Below are 18073 nucleotides of genomic sequence, written 5' to 3' on the forward strand. Positions count from 1 at the left end.
CAGTAACCCAGCATCTCTGATACACACCTCCATTCACAGGTGGCAGACAGATCTCTACTGGGCTCATGTCATGTGCCAGGCTCTGGGTCTCCATCGCCTCAGAGCTCATCTGCAGTGCAACCGCACACACCCAGGCATGGTCCCAGGGCTACAGTTTAGTCAGAGCTAGGACAAGGACACAGGGGCTCTTGGTCTGTAAGGGCAAAAATCACCAGGGGTCTACAGTCTGGGAGAGGGAAGGTCTTCAGCAGGATGGAGGGAGCGATCTCTGCCCAGCCCGATGTGGAGGATACCCCAAAAGTCCAACTGCAGAGAGCACCCCCCAACTCAGCCTGATTGTGGAGACAGCGTCCCCTCTTGTCCAGTGGTAGAGACAGCACCCTCACCCACCCAGCTGACAGAAGAACCCTGTCAGGTAGACAATGGCTGAACTCAGCCCGGGGGGTCACTTCCATGTGCCCCAGCCCCTTCACATTGCAATCCACGAGTCTGGTTAGAAAGGTGACCAGAGGAGTGTGTGCCCAGCGCTCTGGTGTCCCCATGTCTGCAACAATGTCTTACAATATTCAGAGGGAGGCAGCAGAGACAAAGGAATTTGGGGTTTTTCTATATTTGGCTTCTGATGCTGCCTACACCACCTAGTAAATGGGTTCTTCTCTCTCCAAGCCTCCGATAACTTGTATCAAATAAACCGGTTTGATCTTATTATCAGCCCCTCCCCGCGCCCCACTCTCCGCGGATTGCGGCAAACTTCCAGATAATTAATAACTGTGGGATGTTGTGCCCATGGTGGATGCCAGGCTGAGGCTTGTCGATTTTTAACAAGAATAATTACAATGTCTAGGAGACTCAGAGCCCCTGGGTTCTTGGAAAGGCGGGGTGGAGGTAGCAGTGACTGCAAGGCCTGCCTGAGCCAGGCTTGGACTGCTCGTATGTCCTCTCCGCCCCCGCAGAAGGGCCTGCAGGTGTCGGTGGCTTCCCGCACCCTCATCCCTGGCGCTTGGCCGCGGCGGCCCCACCTCCCTCCTGCAGTCTGCCCTGCGTCCTCCTCTAACCTCGGGGCTGGACCAGAGAACCGCGGGGCTGGGAAAGTTTGAGTCACGCCGTGGGGCGGCTGGGGGAGGGGGTGAGGGAGGCGGGGTGGGCGTTAGGAACCGCCTCGGGCTCCCACCAGGGGGACCCCGCCGAGCCCCTGTCCGGTGAACCCATTAGAGCGAGACAGCACTGCCACCTCACTGCGACCTGCGCGTCCCGTCCCGTCCCGTCGCTGCTGCAGCCTCCTCCGGCTCAGCATGACGCCCGGCGTGCTGCTCTTGCAACTGCTAGTGGCGATCTCGACGGCAGTGGCGGAGGTCACGTCTGACGCGCCCACGACGGCACTGTCCCCCGCCACAGGAGATGCCACCCTGGCCTTCGTCTTCGATGTCACTGGCTCCATGTGGGATGATCTGATGCAGGTGATCGACGGCGCCTCGCGCATTCTGGAGCGCAGCCTGAGCAGTCGAAGCCGGGTCATCGCCAACTATGCATTGGTGCCTTTCCACGACCCAGGTAGCGCCCTGGCGGTCCTAGAGGTCGGCCCCACCCCCCACCCCTCTGGCGCCTTGGCTTCCCCGGTGCACCTGGCCCTCTGCGGTGAGCGTGATGGCAGAGCCTGAGCGCCTTCTCCTACATTCTCGCTGCCTGACCACGCCCTCTCCGGCACCCCTCTCCCCCCAGGTTGGCATAATCCAGGTTGAGAGTTTCTAGCAGGCAACCTAACCCTTCTGAGCCTCACCCTCTCCATCTGTGAAATGAGAAAACTTGCTGAGATTTTGGCAGCAGGCTCCAGGAGCCTGTGCGGTTTTCATTTCTGGATTTTATTTTTTTCCTTTCCTTCCCTTCCCCTTCCCCTCCCTTCCTTCCTTCCTTCCTTCCTTCCTTCCTTCCTTCCTTCCTTCCTATCTTCTTTTCCCTCCCTCCCTCCTTCCTTCCCTCCCTCCCTCCCTCTCTCCCTTTCTTCTCTTTCTCCTCATTCCTTCTTTCCCCTCCTTCTTTCTTTTCTCTTTTTGACATAGGATCTCATGTAGCCCATGCTGGTCTCAAATTTGCTATCTAGTGGAGGATTGCCCTGAACTTCTGATCTTCCTGCCTCAGTTTCTAGACTGCTGGTATCACAGACCAGCAACAACATAACCCCTTGTCTGGTGTTGGGAATGGAACCTGGGGCTCCATGCACTGGGCAAGTATTCTGCTGACTGAATTATTTTCAGTAAGACCAGGTTTTTCTTAGACTCATCTCCCAGCTTGTGCATAAGAGACCGGAACACCCCAAAGGCCACCCTTTTGGGGGGAAATGCAGCCCTTTGTGGAACCCACCATGCTAGGAGTAACTCAGCCTGTTGCCTTTCCCTGTTGCCTGCCCACCTCAGCAGAGAGAAATCCCCAGCCAAGCGGGTCTCCTTGACACCTGCTGATTCTTCAGACCTTTCTTTTCAGCTGAGGGCTGAAAATGCTCCCTGGAAGGTCTCATCATGTGTCCCTTGCACTCAGGGGAGACATGTCCTTCATGTCCTGCCCTGACTACTTTTCTCAATATTTTTAAAAGTAATATTTATTTGTTCATTTTAATTTTTATGTGTGTTGGTATTTGGCCTGCATTTATGTCTGTGTGACGGTGTCAGATCCACTGGAACTGGAGGTACAGACAGTTGTGAGCTGACATGTAGGTACTAAGAATTGAACCCGGGTCTTTTAGAAGAGCAACCGATGTTCATTATTGCTGAGCCGTCTCTCCAGCCCCAACTTTTTCTTTCTTTTTCTAATGAAGAAATTTCAAACTTGCACTGAAGTTGGAGAGAAGCAGGGGTTGAGCTCCGCTCTACACTCCTGCCTTTCTCCTGAGTGTCACATCTCATTGCTCTCTTTAAAGTCGGCTGCCCTGTCTGTCCATGTGTCTATCTAGGCTAGCTTTAAAGGCAGATTCCAGGCGGTGCTGACTGAGTGTTTGAGGAGGCTCACCAAGCCGATGGCGATGTGCCAAGCCTCTCAGGGGCACATAATCTTCAAGAGGTTTGACTCTCCCAGTCTTCAGGCTCTGGTGTCTGAAGATTTCCACCTCTGCTCATTGAGTCCACGGGGCTCTCCACCCCCATAAGCTGGATGCTGTGAGAACATAAGCCAGTCTCTGTCTCCCCAACTTTCTCCCCCACTTTCTGTATAGTCTTGGACTCCTAAAGGCATTATTACACTGGTGCTGGGTGTAGATACGATCCATTCCTCCTACTTAGCTTCTAGGTGGAGTGACTGAGACCCAGGGCACCAACAGGGTTTCCTGAAGCCATCTGCTGGATGTATGTTGCCATTATTGTGTTTGCCCCTAAAACACTTGGCTCCCATTGCAGGATGGGGTAGCAACTTTTTGAGACAGTGTCTTGATCCCAGAATGGGGCTTCTGAAGGCCATGCTTGCTGCCCCTTCCTGGTCACTAACTTCAGATGCCCTCTGGGTACTGAGTGGTATGTGCCCCCCCAACCTTCGAGGCTTAGTCCTTCCCCTCCTTTCCTTCCATTCTTTTTTTCTTTTCTTCCTCCTTTCTCGCCGTTTGTCCTCTGTGCTTCCATATTTCTTTATTTCTAATTTTAAAATATTTGTGTGTGAATATGCGCATACCATGGCATGCATGTGGAATTCAGAGGACAACTTGCAGGAGGAGAGCCGGTGGGTTCTAGAACTGGAATGTAGGTTGACCGACTTGGTAGCAAGTACCTTTACTCACCAAGTCATCTCGCCAGACCTCTGTATTTTATTCTAAATCCATTAAATTTTAAATGATGCTCACTTTTTTTAAAAATTGTTAGTAAAATACAAATCCAACTTCTCAGAAATTTTTCCAATTGAAAATGGTTCTCCAGCTGTCAGGAAATGAAAACTTGCAATGCAACTTGCTTAAAAAAGAACGGTAGTCTCCATTAAAAGCAAACATATATACAAAGTTCCACAGCCTCGTTTTTCTTGATCCCCCAGCTTTGAAGGGACAGAGAATACTCTAGAGAGGACCGGGGATGCTCTAGAGAGGACCTGGATTCTATAGCGAGGACAAGGAATGCTGTAGGGAGGACCTAGATGCTATAGAGAGGACCTGGATGCTCTAAAGAGAACCTGGATGCTCTAGATAGAACCTGGATGTTCTAGAGAGGACCGGGGATGCTCTAGAGAGGATATAGATACTCTAGAGAGGATCTGGATGCTCTAGAGACTTCTAGCTGATTTTGAAAGGACATATGGACTTTTTGTTTGTTTAAAACCCTGGAAGCTTTGCCTTGACAGCTTCATTTCTGGTGCAGAGGGCGTGGATATCTGCAAACACTGGGGTAGACAAGAGCGCAGTTGGAAAGAAAGCTGAACCCCAAATTCAGAAGCGCTACTGCAATTCACGTTCCTTCATTCAGCCTGCGTTTCTCTGGAGTTTGGGTTTCCACCGTACACTAGGACATGCAAACATTTATTCTAACAATTTTATGTCCAAGTTTACAACATGGAAAGAATTTTGGGAAGGACATGACCTCAGGAGGTGAAGAAAAGGGCCCTCTCTGCTAGAATCTGCCAAGCATGTGCCCTCATCTGGGCACTCTGGTAGCTACCTCACTTTAAAAACAATTAAATGACATGTATTTATTTATTTGCTACTTGTATACATGTGTGTGGATGTGCCACAGCACACACATGGAGGTCTGAGGACAATCGTCTAGAATCATCGTTCTTTTCCTCCATGGGGTTCTTAAGGTTGATACAAGCACCTTTAGCTGTTGACCCATCATCACACTGGCTCCTCCCAGGCTCCCCAAAATCAACCTCCCCTAAAGCTAGCCACAGGTTCCACTCAGGGAAGATTTCAGAGATCTATAAGGCCCAAAAGTGGGAGGGGGCTGGGATTCATGCCAAGGAGCCAGCAGCCTACTGTGGACAGTTTTGGGGTGCAGAACATGACATGTTTAGCTGGACACGGTGGCTGAGGCAGGAGGATTGAAAATTCAAGCCCAACTTCAAGATGCTATTTCACAATGAAAAGTGGAGGGAGAGTCCCTTAGGTATTGGATCTGGTTATCACTGAGTGTCACGGGAGAGGACATGGGGGGGGGGACACACTGAAAGACCGAGAAGTGGCATTACAAGAAGGAACATTGGATGCGCTTGCTAGGACACACTTGGAACCAATGATTTCCTGGCTGGCTGGGTGAGGGCTGGAGGACAGCGTGACATGTGGGGACAGGTGTGTGTATGAGTCCTGCAGTTGTCCTGTGGAAATGGGGTGGGATGGAGATGGATGTAGCCAATCCTGTTGCCCGTTGCCGGCTGTCTGTAGCTGCCAAGGATTGGGAGGCCTTGAATTTCCTTGTATGGGCTTGGTGCGCTGTGTCCTGAGCAGGCTTTGCAGCTGGGGTCTGGCTGTGACTGCTGAATCAGCAAATGGAATGCATTCGGTAGAGGATGAACTTGGGACATCGGGGGGGGGGGGGTTCTGATCTGCCCCCCCAGCTCTGTCCTGGGAATGTTTTATTAAAGGGAGCCACTGGAGGGAGTGCGGAAGAGATGTGCAGGGCCTCCCTGGGGCTGGTGCTTCTCGGGATGCAAGGCCTTGGAAACAAAGAAGGACTTAAGCTTTGGAAATCGTTTTAGTATGTCTTTCATTGCAAAAAGCAGGGCCAGCAAGATGGCCCAGTGGGTAAAGGTGCTTGCTGTCAAGCTTGATGAGCTAGGTTGATCCACCGAACCTGCATGGTGGAAGGAGAGAACTGGCTCCCCAAAGCTGCCCTCTGCCCTCCATGCCTGTGCCTACCCACTAAATAAACACATAAGGGATTGGAGCCAAGGCTCAGTGGTTAAGAGCACAGGCAGCTCTTCCTGAAAAGCTAGGTTTATTCTTAGCACTGACGTGGGGGTTTACAACTGGAATCTGTGGCTCCAATTCCAGAGGTTCTGACACACACTTTTGGCCTCCTCAAGTGTCAGGCACACAGTTACTGTGTGTGTGTACACAGACTTACACGTAGTCAAACACTTGCACACATAGACTGAAATAAGCTAAAAAATTAAAAATGTAAAAAAAGTTTTAGAAATCATAATTGGGTGTGGTTTCAAATGCCTGTATTCCCCAGGACCCTGAAGGCAGAGGCAGAGGCAGAGGCAGAGGCAGAGGCAGAGGCAGAGGCAGAGAGGCAGAGGCAGAGAGGCAGAGGCAGAGAGGCAGAGGCAGAGAGGCAGAGGCAGAGGCAGAGAGGCAGAGAGGCAGAGGCAGAGAGGCAGAGGCAGAAAGGCAGAGGCAGAGAGGCAGAGGCAGAGAGGCAGAGGCAGAGGCAGAGGTGTCATAAATGTGTGGTGTACATGCACATGTGTGGGTTATATGTGTGTGATTGTGTGGTGTGCATGTGTGGTGGTGTACATGCATGTATATATAATATTCATGCATGTGATGTGGAGGCCCAAGGTCGGGGGCTGCTCCTGTTGCTCCCTTCACCTTGCCTTTTGAGGAACTACTTATTACTTCTTCCTGAACCGGGAGTTCACTGTTTTAGCTAGACTGGCTGGCCAGTTAGACGCTGGAATCCTCCTGTCTCAGGACCGGGGTAACAGGTGCACACTGCCATACCTGTCTTCATGCTCAGGCAGCAGGCACTTCACCCGCTGAGTCATCTTCCCAGCGTGGGACAATATTACCAAAAGTCCATACTCTGCTAGTTAGATATTGGTTTGGGGCAGAGAGGAGCAAAGAGATCCAATGCCGGGGCTACCATAAAGTGTGTGCACTTCCAACAAGAGGCACGCAACCCTGCCCATGCCTGCATCTATGTCTGTGTGAGCGAGTCAGATCCACTGGAACTTGAGTTACAGACAGTTGTGAGCTGACATGCGGATGCTGGGAATTGAACCCAGGTCTTCTGGAAGACCAACCAATGCTCTTAACCACTGAGCCATATCTCCAGCCCCCTATTTGCTTATTTATTATGATGTCATGTATGTCGTTTAGCATGAAAGCCCAGGTTTTTTTTGTCTCAAACTTCCTTCTACTCCAAGACTGCTTTGTTTATTTCCTGGATCAGACCTTTCAGGTTTTTGTCAGCAGAGGCTGATGTGCTTGACTCCTGCATTCCTAGCCATATTCCCTGTGCAGTGCATAAGAGTTCTTTAAACATTGTTCTTATTTATTAATACATTTATAACTTGTATACAAGGTCTCATGTAGTCCAGGCTGGCCTTGAACTTGCTATATAGCTGAGAGTGACCTTGTACATCTGATTCTTCTGTCTCCCCTCCCTGAGCGCTGGGATTACAGGTGTGCACCACATCCCCTTACCCACTCTGGGGATAGAACCCAGGGCTCAGTGCATGCTGGGCAAGAGCTCCGCTAACTGAGCCACAGCCCCAAGCCCGACACCATTAACTTTCAAACACTCCTTGGTACTAAAAGATGCTGCCGGCACACATTCTATAGAACTAGCTGTTCCCCTGAGGATTCCTGGTTGTTCTTGTTGGGGGATGGTGTCAGAAGTCATGCCCTGGTGCTAAATGTGCTTGTGGCGGCTTAGAGGTCACTGCTTCTGAACCCTGTTCATGGCAGAGCAGGGAGATCTGAGCATGCACAGAACTTGCTCCTCTCAGCATTTCTAATTTAAAATGTTTTATTGCATTTCCAACAGGTGTGTGTGGTGCATGCACACGGAGGTCAGAGGACGACCTGCAGAAGTCAGTTCTACCATGTGGGTCTAAACCTTAGCAGCAAGCAGACTCTACTTCCGAGCCACCCTGCTGGCCACTGTGTCTAGATACAGCCATGTGATAGTTCATTTTGATCGTCAGTTTGACTGGATGAAGAAACACCTCAGCCATTAATGAGGAACACTCTTGGTTATGCTTGTGAGGGGGTTTCTAGGGAGGATAGACCGAGGGGGAAGGACCACCCTAAATGTAGCCATCAGACCCTTTCAGCAGAGGGTGGGTCCCAACTGACTAAAAATGGGGACGAGTAGGAAGCCAGCCGAAGTTGGCGGAACATGAGCGTTCCCTGCCTTCTACTTCCTGACCTGTAGACAGGAGGCTCCCCACACCATAAACTTTACCATCTCTTCCCAGTGTTGTTAACCACAGCCTCTCAACCACGGGTTCAAATGCATCCCTGCCCCCTTGCTTCTGCTATGCGTCTCATCGCAACAGGAAGGATGCCCGGCACACACCAAGCATGCCTTCACACTGATGTCTCCAGCATAAATCACTACCACATGCATCATGGCAGCCTCTTCCAATGTAGAGCCAGGCCGAGCACATGTGGCTTATCTCTAACCTCCCGTTCCAACGCTGACAAACCTGGCTTCCTGCATCTGTCCGCTATCCACTTACTTCATTATTCCATTCCAGCATGGACAGGCATGGGTTCAGAATCGTTGACTCCTAACCCCGTGGGAAAGACCTTATTAACCGAGGGCCTGGATTACTCTCCTTTGTCCTCTAAACCCTGTTTCTGACGTGACTTAAACCAATTTCTTCTCCTATTTTTAAACTTCGTTTCATATCTTTGTTTTATGGTGCTAGAGATGGAACCCAGAACCAGGCTCTTGCTTCTGATTGTTTGAGACAAGAGTTTCATGTAGCCCAGGCTCCCTGTGTTCCAGGATGATCTTGAACTCCTGATTCCTCTGCCTCCACCTTCCAAGTGCTGGGATTGCAGGCAGGGTACACAATCATGTCGATTCCTTGTGCATTCTAAGCACATATTCCGTTGCTTAGCAACATCCCATCCCTTCATAGTCATAATTTTCAAACTATTCTGAAGTATTTATTCTTTCAGATGAAATATTAGGTAACAGAAAATCTCTGTTAACTTCTTTAAAAAATTCAGCTGTGGGCTGGAGAGATGGCTCAGCAGTTAAGAACATCGGCTAATCTTACAGAGAGCCTTAGTTTGGTTCCAGCATCTACTCTGGGTAGCCGACAATTGCCTGCAAGTTCAGTTCTAGGGGACCTAACACTCTTTTCAGGACTCTTGGGCATCTACACTCAGGTGCACACAGCCATATATTTGAGCTCCCACCACACATATGTATAACACACACACACACACACACACATGCACACATGCTCACCATACAAAAATATAAGTCATATGTAAATATGTGGCGATGCAGGATGCAAAAGCAGGTGATGAATATCTGTGAGTCTGAGGCCAGCCTGGTCTACATAGCGAATTCCAGTACAGCCAAGTGTACATAGTGAGATCCTACCACATAAATAAATAAATTAACTAAATTAACCTAAAATTGAAATCTTCTAAAGCTTGACTGCGATTTTGGTCAAAATTTCATTAAATCTTGAATCTAGATATAATTATCATTTGAAGGAATCCACCAGTCCCCAAAGTCCTGCTCGTCCCCCTGGTGACACACTTCCGTTAGCCAGGCTCTATGTTTTTCCTGTAAATTCCTCCAGTCAGTTAAGATTATCTTTACCTGCGTCCTTTCTTGTGTGTTACCATTTTGGCCAGGATGTTTTTATTCATCATATTTCATTTTGAAAGGTTGTATTTCTGGGATGTTGGGGAACAATTTGTTTTCATACAATTATTGCCTTTTAAACTTTTTTTTTTACTGAAGGCGTGTAGGTATATGCACACATGTGCATGCTTGTATTTGTGCACGTTCCTGCATGTGTCTGTGCACACACACGTGTGTACATATGTGTTCACAATTGTGTGCGTGTGTGTGCATGTGTGTACATGTGTGTGTGCACGTGTGTGTCTGTGCCTGTGCCTGTGTGTAGGCCAGAGGCTGATGTCAAGTATGTTTTTTGGTCTCCCTCTGCCTTGTTTTTTTTTTTTTTCTTTTTTCTTTTGGTTTTTTTTTTTGAGACAGAGTTTCTCTGCAGCTTTTTTGTTTTAGAGCCTGTCCTGGAACTAGCTCTTGTAGACCAGGCTGGCCTCGAACTCACAGAGATCCGCCTGCCTCTGCCTCCGGAGTGCTGGGATTAAAGGCGTGCGCCACCACCGCCCGGCTCCCTCTGCCTTGTTTTTGGGGACAAAATCTCTCCCTAGACCTGGAGCTCCCAATTAGGCTGGGCTGGCTGGCCAGAGAGCCCTAGTGGCCCTCCTGTCTTCACTTCCTTAGTGCTGGAGTTCTGGACACACACCAGTGCAGCTGGTGTTTATATGTGCTCTGACATCTGAACTCAGGTCTTCACACTTGTGCGGCCAGCACTTCCCTACTGAGCCTGCTCCCTAGGCCCTCAAGAGTTTTCTTTCAATTAAGCTTTCTTTGGTGGTGCCCCCAGCTTCCTGGGCTAACGCCCAGCGTGCGCAGGCTGCAGAATCTGCCTTGGAAGCCTGGCTGTGTAGAATCATGTCAAAGAATTGTGGTGACCGAAGGCATCTCGTCTTGTTTCTGGTTTTGTCATCTACAGGTCGATTCTTTTGGTAGTTGGTTGGTTGTTTCTTGGTGCTGGGGATCAAATGCAGGGCTTTGCGTGCTAAATACATACTCAAACACTGAGCTACAACCTGCGCCCTAGGATGCTGGCTCTTGATGTGAAGGTCTGTTTTTGGTTTTGTTTTGTTGTTGTGGTTGTTGTTGCTGTTTTGTTTGTTTATTTTTAAATCATTAGGTTAAGGACCATTTTATTTCTAACACCCCAAACCAAAAAGCACAAAAACTTAACCAGAAGAAAAACGTAAATAAATAAGAAGGCAAAACAAACAGAAAGAAAAAGAATCCAATGAGTTTCGAATGCCGCTCTGTTGGGAGAGGGCTTGCCTAATTTGCACAAAGCCTTGGACTTGGTCCTTAGCACCACAAAAGGCTGGGAGTGGTGATTCAGCTCTGTAATCCCAGTCCTGGAGGAGCTGGAGGAGGCAGGAGGATCAGAGATTCAAGGTTCTCTTCCACTATATGGGAGTTTGAGGCCAGTCTGGGCTACATAAGACTCTGTCTTAACACAAAATAAAACACCCACACAAAACAAAAATCCTCTGTGGGGTTTGGGAATGGGTACCTATTTTAGCAGGTAAGTTTCCAGCTCTTGTTGTGGCGTTGCCAGGTCTGTTTCCTGTTGACATGTGCGGTCCCTTCCTTGTGACTAGTTCCCACATGCCTTGCTTTGGTCCCGTGGTCATGGTGACTATTGTCTTTAATGCTAAGCTGGCCTCTCGCTGAGCGCATGTGCAGGAGTTGTGCATTTGGGTTAATCTCTTCAGACCATCCAGGAAGTTCTTCCTTTCTGCTCTTTGTCAAGCTTTGGCTCGGAGTTCAGCTTTTCCAGTTAGCAATGTTTCCTCCAAACACTGACAAACTGGGCCTGGAGCGCAGTGGTAGAGCACAGGCCCTGGGCGCCTCTGCAGCACAAAACCCAAACTCGAGGAAGCAAGATGAAGACACGTTTACAAAACAGTCTAATCATACAGTGTTCAAGAAATGCAGACTTTATTCTCTAATAATTCATTTATTTTTATTTTATGTGCATTGACGTTTTGACTAGGTGTATGTCTTTGCGAGGGGGTCAGATCCCCTGGAAGTGGAGTTACAGACAGTTGTGAGCTGCCACGTGGTTGCTAGGAATTGAACTCAGGATCTCTGAAAGAGCAGTCAGTGCTCTTAACCGCTCAGCTATCTCTCCAGTCTGAAATGCAAACTTTAATATTCTTATGTCTTTCAGGCTCTGTGTGTGTGTACATATATGCATTTTTGCATATTCATGGGTGTGTATGTTTATATGCATGTATGTATATGCATGTGCTTGTGTGCTCATATGTGTGTAAATGTATGTAACTATATGGCCAACTTACATTCAAATACCTACTTTTAAACGTTTATTTGTATGTGTGATTTCATGAACGTGGAAGTCAGAGGAAAAATTTTGGGAGTTCCATTTCCCCCTTCACCATGTGGGTCCTGGGAATTAAATTCAGGTCATCAGGCTTAGTGACTTTACCCACTGAATCATCTCAGCTGCTTTCATATACACATACCATCTTATTTTTTTTCAAAATGCTCACTTTAATATATATCTATATCTATATTCACTTTTATTTTACGTGTGTACATGTCTGCTTATCTATGTGTCACACATACATGCAGTGCCTACAGAGGCCAGAAGAGGACGTCAGAGGCCCCTAAACTGGAGTTCTCTGTGGTTGTGAGCCTCCACATGGGTGCTAGGACCAGAACCCAGGTCTTCTATAAAAGCAACAAGGGTTCCTAACTACTGAGCCATCTCTCCAGTCCCTACAATCTTAACTTTTAAACTTATAGTCAGTGAGTGTTTTACCCTGCCCAGTGCATGCTATATTATGGCCACCTTTCCATGCCGGGACATTCACTTTTTCTACATTGGTTTTCATGGCTGTAGAAGCCACCCCAGGTGATATTAACATATCAAATTACCTTAATTTTTTGCACATCCCCTACTATACGAAGCTGGCTTCTTTCTGTCCCTCTGCTGCGGACCCACACGCACTGGGATGTGTCTGCAGGATGCATTCCTGGAAGTGAAACCGCTCTGTGGAAGTGGCCCCTGCCTTTTGCATTTTGATCAGTATGGAAAACTTCCTCCAATTCTGCCCTGCCCAGGACACACTGGGACACTGTGTTTATCACATCAGGCCTGCTATAGGACTTTGGGCTAAGTTGGTAGATGACAGGCGGTGTTGTGCTAATTTGCATATGTCTGATTGTTGGCTAATTTAGAATCTTCCAGAGTCTCCCCTGCCTGGGGTCTCCGGGGATGCTGCCGTCCTGGGTGAAGAGGTTTGGGAGGACCACACTGAACTCATGCTTCTGTCTTCAGAACTGCTCATGGTTGGGGCAGGTTTTGTTAGCATGCATGGGAGCTACGGGGCATATATGTGTGTGTGTGGGTCTTTACCACCCTGATTTTTGTGATTACCTCCCCAGCCCGAGGAGCTTCAGGCCCTCAGTCTGACCATCTTCCCTCCTTTAACACAAAGGTTTTACACCTTAACCCAGGAGTCCCCCCTCCCTCTGCCTGGAGTTTCCTTCCCTTAGGCTGGAGGTCTTTTCCATGCTTAGCACAGGGGCCATTCCCTTAGCTTTGGGTTCCCACCCGCATAGCAGCAGGGGGGTCCTCATTCCTTTAGCCCACAGGTTCCCCCCCACCTTAGCCAGAGGGTCCTCACTCCCTCAGTCTAGTTCCAGCTCCCTCTCCGGAAGACTAGAGATCCAGGCACCTGTGAGGCATCAGCTACACCAGGCCGGTTCAGGCCGGTTCCTGTCATCCTGCCGCAGAGTCACGTACTAGGAAAGCAAATCCTGAATGTATCCTGAAGACTAGGCTGGTTCATGTCACGTCAGCGGCCAGGAGTGGGCCAGACAGTTCCTTGTCAAGGGATTCTCCAGGCCTGAGTCTTTTCAGGGGCAAGAAGTTGGGAGGGGGTAGAGGGAGAAGGGGTGGGGGCTGGGTACCTGGAAGGTATGTGCCAGTGGAAAGGGGTGATGGGTCTGACTGTGGAGGATCCCTGAGGGGCTGGGGTGTGGGATCAGGCCAACCTCCTAGGGTTAACCTTACTCTCTAGGTAAGGCTAGAAGGATTACCTCTGGCCAGGCAGATGCCAGCTTGCCATGGTCTTCAGTGCAGTCAGAAAAGCCCAGAGTGACACACTCCTGGTGTGAGTCAGAGTGGCAGTCAGTCCTGCAATGACATTGCTGAGTTGAGGTGCGGTTGGGTGGAGAAGGATCAGGCAGGACTGGGAACAGCATCCTGGGGAGAGGGATAGCAGAAGTAGAAGCTCTCAGGCCAGCAGGACTGTGGTCCAGCACACATTGAATGAACAGCAGCAGACTGAGCCAAGACCCACTGAGTAGTCAAGAAAAGAAGCCCTGGCAGGGGCCTCTGAAGAGCTTCTGGACTCCTGGGGGTGGAGGAGGCTCTGGGACCAGTTTTGCTCTTTGGGTAGCGCCATCAGTTTGGTGGGTCTTGTCTCATCATGTCTGTCATTGGTGGTAGCTGCAAACAAGGTGTCATCTTGGCTCAGGCTCAGGAAATGGAATCCCAGCAACCTACATGCCAGATTCAGATTCTCCAGCTTCTGCCTCCTAAAGATGGGACAACTGAGTCCTGGAGAGAGTGGGCATGATGGTGGCAGCGTAGGGAGTTCTGTTGAGGTTACTGTAGGTTGGGGGACGTGTGTGTGTGTGTGTGTGTGTGAGTGTGTGTGTGTGTGTGTTGAGAACTTGCTATAGACTCTAATGCTGCTTGACTATGGGGGAGGAAAGATCTGGATAAGAGGATGAGAGATTGTTACAGATGAACTCTCAGGGCCCAGCCACAGCCTGACTATTCCCACTGGGACTTACAAGGCCAGACAAGGGGCCGCTAAAGCACCTGGACTAACCCAGCCCTGCATGTTCTACATATACCCCAGAGAGTTCTGAGTTTGCTGCAGAGGGTGAGACTGGGCCAGGCTCCTGGGACTTGTAGGCAGGAGAATGGTTGAGGGAGTCACGGTCCCAGGCTTAATCATTCCCACAGCCAGCATGCCCAGCTTTAAGGAGCTGCACGCTACCTCTGCCCAGCTGTTTGGCAAATGTCCTTCGTCAGTCACGAACCTCCCTCCCCTCCAGGAGCAATGAGGCCCAGCAAGTGAGCACAGAGCATCTGCAGCCTCAAGCCTGCTTGACAGCCTGGAGCTGGGGTCAGAATGACCCAGATCCCAGCCCCATCTCTACTTATGCCTGCTCATAATTCCTTGCTCAGGTCACTCCCTGGACTCCAGTAGGTTTTATTGTGCTTGGGATGTGGATCAGTGTGTAGGGTGCTACCCAGCATTCACAAAGTCCTGAGTTGCACCTAGCCCTGAAAGAGCTGAGTGAGATGGTGTACACCTGTATCTCAGCAGCTCAGGAGGTGGAAACGGCGGGGTCAGGAATCCAAGGTCCTTGGTGGCTATATAAAGAGTTCAAGGGTAGCCTGGGCTACATGAGACTTTGTCTCAAAAAAAAAAAATCCCACCTCTAACAATAGATTCATGCCTGTCAGCACAATTGCCATGGCCTGTCCTACCCCAAAGCTGATTTATGGAAGCTTTAATTTTCCATGTGGTAATGTGGAGCCCAAGGGAGGGTTTAGGTCATGAGGCTGCACTCTCAGGAATGGCTTGGTAGTGTTTTTCTGGACTGAGTTCTCCTGCAATGAGCCCACCCTCATGCTCTCTGGCTTGCTCACTTCCACTTCTGCCGTGACTCCCAGAGCCCCCAGCAGGTACTGTATTACAGTCTTGGGCCTGCTGCCCTTCAGAACTGTGAGCAGGAAAAAACATTTCTTCTTTTGAATCAAGTAGTGTCAGGGATTCTGTGGCAGCATCAGGAAAATGAACTAACACAAAGCAGCAGTAGCAGCCTTACCGGAGGCCCACTGTGTCAGGAAGGGACACCATTGGGAATTTTTTTATCTACAGCTAGCTGTTTGAGACAGGGTAAATTAGGGAGAAAGAGGGACCCAGTAATCCACCACACACACACACACACACACACACACACACATACACACACACACACACACACACACACACACGTAACTCTTAGAGTGACAACCTGACACCCTGCTCTATTTGGCCCTGTACTCAGTGTCCTGGGGAAAACGGTGTGGGAGCGGCCAGCCTGCCCAGTGCAGACGCAGGCGGTCTTCCCTGATGATGGGTGCCATGCTTCTCTGCCCCTCCCACAAACAGCTCGTGGTTGAGCTCTGAGAACTCAGTCTCTTCCTAGTCATATCCAGATGTTTGCTCTCTGAGGCAGGAGGAGGCCAGACAAGAGGCAGATGCTTTGGGGTGACTTGGTCTCCCAAGGGAGACTGTCTTAGGGTTTCTGTTTCCGTGAAGAGACACCATGACCATGGCAACTCTTGTAAAGGAAAATATTTAATTGGGGGGCTGGCTTACAGTTTGGAGGTTCAGTCCATTATCATCGTGTGGGACATGGTGGCATGCAGGCAGACATGGTTCTGGAGAAGTAGCTGAGAAGTCTACATCTTTCAGGCAGCAGGAAGTGGGCTGTATCAGTGGGCGGCATATTGAGCATATATGAGAGCTCAGAGTCCGCCTCCATAGTGACACTTCCTACAATAAGAACACACCTATTCCACAAGGCCACTCCTTCTAATAGTGCCACTCCTTTTGGGGGCCATTTTTTTCAAATCACCGCAGACACCCTCCCTCACAGGAAGGACTTTCCTAGAACCTGGGTGGTGGGAAGCTGAGCCTTAGATGTTGGATCTGGGAAGCTCACCCTCCAACCCAGGGCTGCCCAGGTTATCATTGTCTTGTCCCAATACAGTGGTTACAAACAACGGGGACCGGAGCAACACAGTGGTTAAGCACACGGGGTGCTCTTGCAGAGGAACCAAGCTTGGTTCCCAGCATCACATGGTGGCTCACAGCTGTCTGTAACTCCAGCTCTCGGGGATCTGAGACCCTCTTCTGGCTTCTGCGTGCACCTGCACATGTGGTACACACATACACACAGGAGTACGTACACATAAATAATAGTGTCTTTAAATGGACTGAGAAGATGGCCCAGGTGAAAGTGTGTGCTATGTGGTGTGAGGGCTGGAGCTCGGGTTCCCAGCATCCAGGTAAAGGCCAGGTGAGTGGGACCTGCAGTCCCAAGACTCAGGGAACAGAGGGGAGCCAGCTGGCTAGGCGAGCTGTGTAGGGGAGCTCTGAGTTCTACAGAGATCCTACCTCAATATGTAATGCAGAGAGCAATTGAGGAAGCCAACTGATGCCAGCTTCTGGCCTCCACATACATGCGTACATATGAATAACCACACACATGTGAGCATGCTTACACACTCATGCATACCATACACACAAACAAAGGCAAAAAGAGAACATTATTTTTAAAAACCAAAGATATAAAACATTCAAAGAAAAAGAAAATCAGAAGAAGAGGCTTGAGTAGTGACTGACATTCAATCTTGCCATGTAGACCAAAGGAAAAAGCCAAACCAAGGAAGGGAGGGTGATCATCCTAGACCTGTCATCTCCTTCTCTATTCACCCGTCCATCATCCATCTCTCTATTCATCTGCCGTCTGTCTCCAACCATGCATCCATGCATCTATTCATTATCTATCATCCGTCTATCTACCTATCTACCTTCCTTCTTTCCTTCCTTCCTTCCTATTATCTACCTATCTTTCTGTCTACCTATCATCTATTTACCTGTCTGTCCGTCCGTCCATCCGTCCGTCCGTCTGTCTGTCTGTCTGTCTGTCTGTCTGTCTGTCTGTCTGTCTGTCTGTATTTTAAATAGCCTGGGCTATTATCTGGCACAGAAACAGCCAGGGTCTGGGCAATGGTTCAGGGCACAAAATGTCCCTGCACAAGCGTGACCTCTGAGGGTAAATCCACAGATAAAGAATGCATGAATCTCAGCTGTGTGCTCTCAAGGGGTGACACACCTTAGAACCCACAACCCTCTCAGGGTCTAGACCATGGCCGTCCCCATAGCCGATCCCTTTGTCTTTTCCAGGCTCCTCTACCGCACAGGCAGCTTCTGTTCTGACGCACTCCCGAGTCTGGCTTCTTTCTCATGCTTGCTTCATGTGAGACTCACCCACAATCTTACCTGGTAGTTTATCTGTTTTGTTGCTGAGTTTGGGAATTGGTCACAGTGGTCCCCACTATCGACAGCTTTGCTTTCCACGCTTCAGTTCCCAACAACCCACCAAGAGCCAAAAAAATTCTAGAAACCACTCCCTAGTTTTAGACATCATATCATCCTGAGCAGAAGGATGGAGCCTCACACCACCGTCCTCTGCCTTCCCCAGGAAGTGAGTCTTAACGTTTTGCATACTGTCCACATCGTATCTGCTGCCTGCCTGTAAGTTTCTTTTTAGTCATTAGACTCGTCACTCAACCAAGAAGCTCGTGTTCTCTCCTGAAGTTCCATCAGCCTTGGAAGGGCATTCCCCCTGCTCTACATCCCCTCCCATAGCCAGTGTGTGGATCTGCAGCTTTCCCCAGAGAGATGGACTTTCTGGGGAGCATCGAGCGAGCTTACTGCTTGTCCTGGGGTTGGCTGCTTGCTGTGTGTTCC

The 18073-nt window shown here is 49.5% G+C and overlaps 1 protein-coding gene across 1 annotated transcript in view; it reads left to right on the forward strand.

Annotated features, from left to right (window-relative positions):
- The first annotated feature begins 1292 nt into the window (after window positions 1–1292).
- Hmcn2 (hemicentin 2) overlaps window positions 1293–18073 on the forward strand; it is a 150254-nt gene continuing 133473 nt past the window's right edge. The window contains exon 1 of the mRNA XM_038337454.1: window positions 1293–1551. Within this exon, the coding sequence (XP_038193382.1) occupies window positions 1293–1551 (259 nt within the window). The remainder of the gene's footprint in view (window positions 1552–18073) is intronic.

This window comes from Arvicola amphibius, chromosome 7 (assembly GCF_903992535.2).
Source record: "Arvicola amphibius chromosome 7, mArvAmp1.2, whole genome shotgun sequence".
Lineage (NCBI taxonomy): Eukaryota > Metazoa > Chordata > Mammalia > Rodentia > Cricetidae > Arvicola > Arvicola amphibius.